Source organism: Festucalex cinctus, chromosome 15, assembly GCF_051991245.1.
Source record: "Festucalex cinctus isolate MCC-2025b chromosome 15, RoL_Fcin_1.0, whole genome shotgun sequence".
In the NCBI taxonomy this organism is placed as follows: domain Eukaryota; kingdom Metazoa; phylum Chordata; class Actinopteri; order Syngnathiformes; family Syngnathidae; genus Festucalex; species Festucalex cinctus.
This window is the reverse complement of record NC_135425.1, coordinates 18,023,355-18,032,268: the sequence shown is the minus strand read 5'-3', so window position 1 is coordinate 18,032,268 and position 8,914 is coordinate 18,023,355. Positions and strand designations below refer to the sequence as shown.

The 8,914-nt window shown below is 37.5% G+C and overlaps 1 protein-coding gene across 4 annotated transcripts in view; it reads right to left on the bottom strand.

Moving 5' to 3' along the window:
- Positions 1 to 3,340: 3,340 nt before the first annotated feature.
- Positions 3,341 to 8,914, bottom strand: part of rxraa (retinoid X receptor, alpha a) — a 91,932-nt gene continuing 86,358 nt past the window's right edge. For all 4 annotated transcript variants that reach the window (XM_077496453.1, XM_077496450.1, XM_077496451.1 and 1 more), the window contains exons 9-11: positions 7,096 to 7,187; positions 5,455 to 5,560; positions 3,341 to 4,445 (exon numbers count right to left, since the gene is read on the bottom strand). In XM_077496453.1, coding sequence (XP_077352579.1) covers positions 4,298 to 4,445; positions 5,455 to 5,560; positions 7,096 to 7,187 — 346 coding nt within the window. In that variant the 3' untranslated portion in view covers positions 3,341 to 4,297. The remainder of the gene's footprint in view (positions 4,446 to 5,454; positions 5,561 to 7,095; positions 7,188 to 8,914) is intronic.

Here is an 8,914-nt window from a genome sequence, read left to right as displayed (position 1 = left end):
TCACCTACCTGTAATACAAGGTAATTGTGATGTGTGAACACTAGGGGCGCTATGTACATAAATAAGAAAAGCTAGTAGCCATGTTCACTTTGATTTTTTTTTTTTTTTAATACGTTTTTTTTTTTCTCTGTCCATGAAACAGTGGACAACACACAAAGAACAGATGACAGAAATTCCATCTCTTTAAAAGTCGACACAAAATTATGACGGGACAGTTGCCACTTGGCGGCGATAAGTCAAACACGGCAAAGTAAAAAGCCACAGTTGATTAGCAAGGTGCCGGCTCCTCCTCAACATTATTATCCGCGTAAACATCAGCCCACAAGAAGAACGGGACAAAAACGAGTACATAAGCAAGGGATAAAATTTACTTTTCTACAAAAATAGAATTTTTTTTCTGTCTCAAGATTTTTTTTTTAACTTTTACATTTTCTTGAATAGTTAACTATCTGCACCAAACAAAGCAGTGATTGTGTCACAAGTTCAGCTTATTTTTTTTTCCTGATTACATTTTCGAACATACAATTGCCAAGCAAAACACAATTTGAGGAGGTTAATGTCCTTAACCGTCTTCTTTTCTATCTTGAGGTCCCATTAGTCTGCTGAGGAGCTGGTTGTTATTGTACACATTTTGGGCTACTGGGATTCTGCTGGTTGTTGTTTTCAAAAGGCTGCAATGCATAAAATTGCCTTCCTTGATAATCGTGTAAAGACACCAGAAAAATGGCGTGGAATTATTTTGGTCTAAAAGACTCCTCTTGCTCTTTCAATGCTGGAAATACTCAAGAAACAGATCTGCTGATATATTTATTTATAAATATATACACATGTACATATTAACAAAATATAGCTTTTACATTTTGAAGCGTCTATGAAGGTTATCATTTTTTCATGTTGTATTTCTTGTTTGGGGTTGAGCTTACACCTCATCCACATTTTATGGCTTAAAAGACCTTTCAAGAGAGGACTTATTTATTTTTTTAAATGTTAAATTATTTTGGGGAAACTAGTGGCTAGAAATTCTGTCTAAAAAGCTGCAACACTCCTCCAAAAAGTTTTTTTTTCCAACATACAAATGATCCTTATTTTTTTTGTATGCATAATTTTAATATATAAATACTGTACTGTAAACTGAGCTCACACTGGCAGTCAATACTGTCACCTGGATAGTTCATATTAACAATAGAAGCCACCCTGCTTACAAATAAACCCCAATAAGTCATGAATAGTTATTGCTCCTTTTTTTTTTCTCTCCTCCCTCTTTTTGGCAATAGCAAGCACAGAGACTGTGCCACATAAACCCTGTGAAAAAGTGCCGCCTCTGTCAAGATGATGAACAAAACATATTAAAAACTCGTGGTGTTGCGGTGCAGATTTTCCTCCACTAGAGGGGGCAAGAAGATTATCCCTGGTTTTTACATGCTCTTTACCTTGGGACCCATTGAGGGGCTTGCTTTTGAAAGGGCTGTATAAGAAGACAAGAGAGTTTACACACAGAATTTCCATCGGGATCAACAAAACCTCAAACCTAAGATAACATGGGCATGACGTCATTGCTGTCTTGGTCAGAGAGTAGCAGAGTCACCAGGGTGCCACTAGCATAGTTTAAGACTTTCACTGTCTTTTTTTTTTTACTCAGGAGTATTTGGGCCATATTAAAGAGAAAACATCGTAAGGAAACTACAAGAAAAAAGTTGCAATGTTATGAGAATAGAGTCACAGTATTAGTTCTGATTGGCTGGTGACCAGTCCAGGGTGTAACATGCCTCTCGGCCAACTGGGATAAACTCCAGCTCACCTGTGACCGACCTTAGTGGGAACAAGCAGAATTGATATTGGATGAACTTTAGCCTCCTGGCAATTATAGTTTTAGTAAAACAATCAAGTACTATGTGAACAAAAAACAACAAAATCACAATGTACTGACAATGTGACAAAGGCAAGAAATGTTAATTTTGTGAGAAGTCCAAATGTACGGAAGCATGGAACTGCCAATTTATAACTGGTGAATACGTATGAACGTATTTATATTTGTATGTTCACGAATCATGTATTTGCAAATATGCAAAAATACCTAATTAATGCCCCATGGCAATATGGGGAAAAAAATGCTACGTTTTTAGACTTTAGCCTTCAAGTACAATTTTGATGGTATTTTTTGCATTTTTTTCCAAATAGTTAATTTTTGCAATATGACTTATTCACATACAATTACAAACATGTTGTATGTACGTGTTATATTTTTCTTCTTTATTTTCCGAGTGGCCTTATGAAACAAGTAGAACAATGTGATTAGTTTGGTTCATTTAACTGAAGATCAGAATGCAAATAGAAGTCTTCAACACCCTCTTTTAATAAAAGAAGTAAAACGGTGTGAGAAGTAATCATGGATTGTAATTAAACTGACAAGTGGCACAGCCCAGACTCTGTTACACCTCCTTAGTATTAATAAAACACAGTGCTCAGGTCCTGACTGCTTCAAAGTGCTTATGAAAGAAAGAACATGCAGATCAAAACAAAATCATGAAATTAGAATCTTTTTAGTGTCCCCCCTCTCATATTCAACATGTCCCCTTGACTCAGTTGTTCCATAATCTATATATACTGTATATACATCATTGAAGATGGAAAAAAAAAAGAAAAGCTGTTTGCTTCCTATGTAAAGCCAATAATGAGTGATGGGGATGTGACGAGAGCAACGTGTCAAACGTCTGCATGAAGTGAGGATATGAGTATTCATATTCCATCATCTGAGACAGCAAGTTGAGGAGGAAAATAAGTGGGTCCATCCTGATTGGGCCAAATTCCCACCTCGGAGGTCAATTGCGTTGACGTCAGCTCTGCCGTGAGCTTAAGTGCAAAGTAACATATAAACAAACAACCGCACTTGCTGCAATGACAAGCGCTTCTCTTTCGATGTATACTGTCAGTGGGTGAGGAGGGTCAACGAACTGAGGTAATAGTGCAGTGCTTGCTCTGAAATGGAACAAAAATAAAACAAAAGACGAAAATACTGTTTCTGGTTGTAACTTCCTGCGTAGAAAGCGATGAGGTGACGTTGAGATGCTAACACCTGCGGTGTTGAGAGGTGGAGGTCGGAATTCGAGTCAATGAGAGGGGCGACTGCTGAAGTGAACACTGAAAAATGAACACGCAATACTTTTTCTGCTGCAAAGATTTAAAAGAAAAGAAAAAAAAAGGCAGAATGTTCGAATGCCAGTTGCCTGTCGCGTCAACTGACAACTGCCTGGCTTCTTCCTGTGCGCACAAAGAGCTGTGCAGATTGTACATACATAACTTGCCGCCGCCCCCCACCCCCACCCCCTCCCTCAGCATCTCGAGGCGGATCACAACATTTTCCTGATTAGGCCGATTGGTAAAGTCGCCTTTGCCGATATGGAGGGCCAAAACTGCCAAAAGTACTCGTAAAAATAAATGACTAAATAAAGAAATAAAAGTTAAAATAAAAATTGATCTAAAAAATATTATTCAAAAATTAAATTGTATTTATTTTGTATATATATATATATATATATATATATATATATATATATATATATATATATTTATTTTTGTTATTTTTTTTTATTTGTATTTATTTGTATGGTATTGGTATTTAATTTTTGAATTCATTTGTTTATTTGGTTATTGATTTATTTCAAATTTTGTCAGTTTTGGTCCTTCATACGCCGATGTTGTTGCACAGTGTTGATACAGTAAGACATGGTTGGATTGGTTTGGAACTGGGCCAGAGACACCTGAGGTTCTTTTAACACTTGCAGTCTTTGTAGCACACCTGTCAAGTTAAGTTCCACATCCCAGAAAGCTGAGACCATTTTTTTTTTTTTTTTTAGTGCAAGACGTGTTGAGTCCAGTCGGGCAAGGACCTGCTGCAGTTTGTTTTGATGACGAGCAAGCGTTTGCGTCCGATTGTCCTGCTCACGAGGCCGAGGGTCTCAACGTGACGTCCACACTGTGTCTGCGAGCGTTGTGTGGTTGAGGATGCTGAATCGTCTTGTCAAGATGCTGGGAAAATGCTAAGAATGGCTCAGTACATTGCTTTTGTCTTCTCTCCATCGCATATTCTTGTGATATATTTATATATATATTTCTTATTGATCGTAATTTACAAGGTATAAAAACACACCCATAATGAGTTTGTTGTTTCCGGGGGATTGATGGTGAGGGGGAAAATGTTCACCGTCCCATGATGGGTCTCTCAGTGTGAAAAAAAAAAAAAAAAAAAAAAAGGATTCTGCTGGAAAATGAAGACGGCCGGGCTCCGTCCTCTCCGCTATTATGTCATTTGATGCGGCGCTTCGAGCATTTCCATGAGGAAGGTGTCGATGGGCGTGTCGCCTATCAGTTTGAAGAAGAACAAGTGTTCCAGACACTTGAGGCCGATGGAGCGCAGTGCCGGTAACCTCAGCAGCAGCTTGGCGAATCTGTCACACAGCCAAGTGATGAAGTTAGCAGGACGACGCACGGAGGAAATGCAGTTTAGCACAATATGCATTTCCAACAGTTTGCTGTCAATAGTCAATGGCATGCTATTTATAGTACTGTATTTTATGGACCATAGGGGTGCTCGAGTATGGAAAAAAATAATGTCGATTATTTTGGCAATAATTGAAATCATAATTATTCAAACATTTATTTTTTGGTATGCATTTAAAAATATTACCACCAATTAAAAAAATAGAAACACTATAATTATGTAAGTTCCTTTCGGACCAAACAGAATTTAAAATAATATATATATATGTATTTATTTATGTAGGCAAAAACCTGAAGTGGAAGTGCAGCATGTGCACTGTGCAGTAAGACGATCATTTTCTTTTTTTGGTACAAAACATGTCAGGTTTTCAGTGTGGCAAGGAGGCAGAGGTGACGTAAGCAGGGTATTTTAAACCAAAACAAAACCGAAATCCAAAAGGTAAGCAAAACAAGACATTGGGGAAACAACATGGCAAAAAACCAGCAGCATAACAGGGTGAAAACAACAATGAATCAACACAGATTGTTCAGGAGACGAGAGACTAAATACACACACACACTAATTGAAAACTAGACACAGCTGGGCACGACACAAGTGGCAGAGGATGCTGATTGGTTGACACATGAGGAAGGGCAGGCAAACACAGGTGGACATGACACTGCTTGACAAGACTTGGAGGGCACACAAGAACAACGCGTCAACCAAAACCCAACCCAAAGCAAGACAAAACAATAACATGTTTAAACATAAATTGCACAGCCCTATTCTCCCTACATTCTCGATAGGCTTGAGCTCAGGGGATGGTAATTGGGCACACTGTGAGGTTTTTCTCTCTCTGTAAACCCAGAGCAGCGAAAGCTAATATATATATTTTTTTTTATTACCACAGTAGGAAATGATCAGTTTGGAACTCGGCAAGGTCATTTTGACTTTCTAAACTGTAAGCGTTGTCATACCTGCCAGGCTGCTCAGGGTACTTGTGTTTGCAGTAGGCCTCTAAAGACGCGTAGACTTTCTCTCTGAGAGCTTCTACCTCACTTGGGTTTGACAGACCTTTGGAGTCTGGGAAGAGACGCACAACAAACGACAGCTGTAAGTCAGAAAACAACACTAAAAGAAACTTTGTTCCACTTGAGGGGTTGGCGTTTATTATTTGGGATCGAGGGAAGCCTGCTGTTATCAAAGTGGCAATCCATTTCTCACCTCGCTTGCGAAACACAGATGAAGGGCAGCAGTTTGCGACAGACAAGTTGAGCTTTAACCTCCCAGCCCTGTGAGGACCTGTGCAATTAGCACTTCTCTTTAATGACGTTGTTGATTGGAAAAATAAATAAATAAATAAAAATCCACTAATGGCTGAACTCAAGATGACACAGTTAGAATGAAGCACTCGCCCTTTTTTTTTCTCTGTCAGAACAATCCGGTGAACTCTAATTAACAAAGACTCGGGCAAAAGGAGGGAAGCGGGGCCAGCGGAGTCCCCAAACAAAAGTGGAACACAGAGGATCAGTGTGACTGATCCACGTTGGCCTCAGAAGGATGGGGAATCCCACACTGGGTCGCGTTGGTGGTTTGGTTTCATGGCTTACTTTGGCAAGACTGCACGTTGTTCGCTTGTAACATTGTGCAAAACATGAAACTCGGGTCAGAGAAGACGTGGCAGGCTTTGTTTCACGAGAAATGAAAAATGGAATTGAAAGGTGGTCAATTTTGCAACTCAATATGGACCAAAAATGTAATTGTATGACATTTCTCTCACCACGAGCTAAAGCTAGAGCTAGAGCAAAACTAATAAAAACTACACTTAAATTAAGCATTTTTAATAATAAAAAAAAATATAAACTAACAAACCTGCTCAAGAAAACTAAATAAAATGAACTGAAAAAACCCCAAAACAAAATAAAGAATTACAATGGAAAAATCCAAAACTATATCACAATCCTATATTTACATCGCATCCTTTTTAACTAAGAAATGTGAAACAGATGTGCACTTTCAAAGTGGACGTTTTTGAAAAAGACTTGGTTGTAATTTCATCCCAGACGTGCAAGTACATTCCGAACCAAAACATGTTAGGATTCATGTTTGAACACGGGGCTGTTGCATCGTTTTGTTCTTATCATGCTTCTCCACCATTATCAGTACATTAAAGACACGTACATTGACACATCTGTCCATAAAAGTTTTCAAAAGCATTTTAGTGAAGGTTACATAGGATCACTCTTTGGTGAAAACATCTTTATTATTCTTACGTTCCCATTCTTTCGTTCCTTTATGACCATTATGTATTTCACATAAAAACCTATAGTCGCCTGTTTTTTGTCATCTGAGATGAGTCAATACTTGATCTGCAACAGTTCCCCATTTTCTGGCAGCGTCCCAAAACTCCCAAACCCCGAGCTACATTCCAGTTTCACAACAGGTTTCAAACATGTCTCTGCTGTTTCGTGGTCTAATTTCCCCATCAGATTGTTGATGGTTCAAAGTTAAATCAAAGCAAGGATTTTTTTTAATTTTATTTTTTTTAAGTGTCGTCGTTATAGATGATTATGTACAGCTTGTTCAAAGCGCCCACTGAAAAGCTCAATCATAGTTACCTGGGTTGAATAGGACTATCGCTCGAAGGCACCCCAGTTCTGTCTTATCCATCTGCATATCCCGCATCTTCGACACCAGCTCTGTGAGGACTCTGCACCAAAGACACAGCAATGTGGATATATGTATTATTGACATAAAATGTGTTCCATTTCCTATCATCAATGCTGATATAAATTAGGGCTGGCTTTAAAAAAAATTGGATAATCAATATCAAATTGGTTTCCTTTTTGAGCCTGATATCGATTCATAAAACCATGAATCAATTATTTTAATATCTAATCCCCCACCCCCCCATAAATTCATACGAAAATAGAATTTTAAAGGCCAGTTATTTTGTATATAACTGTTTTCCGGAAATTTATTGTGCACATAAATCTAAAAGTATTTTCTTACATTTATGAAAGAGCTGACTCATTAAACTTTAAGACCATTCAGAATCTTTATTTTACATTTATTGAATTAGAATTATGGAAATATTTTCATCTCATCCTTGCTGATGATAAAGTTTGTTTAACATAAGTGATTATAACGTGTTACTTTCATTAACTCATTTGCTCCCAAAAACGTATAAATATGTTTTATTGTCCCAAAGACGTATTTATAGAACGGTTGCAGAAATGGTAGGTATTACACAAACGGCAGGCAGGTGGCAGCAGAGCAAAGGAGATCAACCAGGACCATGTTGGAAAAAAGCTCAATTACTCACAATTCTAAATAGATTTGTGAAAATGATTAAACTTAGCTATATTCTAATGCTAATTGCTACAAAACGGAAACAGATAGAAATATACTTTTTTTCCTGAAGAAAGAAGAGACTTTAATCTTTCTTTTGACAGGCTCCATGTTTTTTATAGCAATAGAACATTATATACTGTGGGCTTTGCAAAATCAGTCCAAATCCTGTAAAACAGCTGGGAGCGAACAGGTTTGCTTCTGTGAAAATGGCTGGGAACGAATGAGTTAATAAACGTAATCATTTAACCATGGCCTCCACAAAATTTAATTTGCAATTTGTTTGTTTGATCATTGCCTTGATTTTTAAGAGGAACTGATCTTCAATAATTAATCAATATCAATTCAATTGAAGCGGATCAAATTGGGAAAAATCTAAATCGAATCGAACTCAATTCTTGTGAAACTAAATCGAATCGACTGAGGAAATTAGAATCGATACCCAGCCCTAATATAAATGCATTCTAATTATCACACCTCTCTCAGAGATAGATATATATATATATATATATATATATATATATATATATATATATATATATATATATATATATATATATATATATGTATATTTAAAAAAAAAAACTTGATATAGTCCAAGCTTTTCATAATCGGAAAATCAGAGCTAACATTCAGTCGCCGGTACTTCTCGACCTTTTTCGCCAAAGTCGCTCTTCATTCCGTCGTCATCTCTCTCTTTTTGAGTGGAGTCAATTGTGACTCAAAGCTCATTGTAATTCAATTTGCTACAAGGAACAACAGAAAAAAAAAGACTGAGGTGTTTATGATAATCTGTCTCTTTTAAATGAGGAAGACAGAGAGAGGGAGCGGGAGAGCTTTAGATAAATAAACATTATCAGCTCTGTGTATCTTAACGCACGCCACACTTGTTAGGGAGATGTAATATATCCTGAGGCTGTGACTGCAGATTGTACCGAGCCTGGCAAAGATATTGACAGATGACTCCAACACTGCTATTAATCCTCCTGCCAGTTTAATCTCCTGTTCAAGGGATGATACAACAGACACTCATGGGCCACTTCATTAGACACACTCACACAATCAAATTCCGAGACAAGAGGAGCA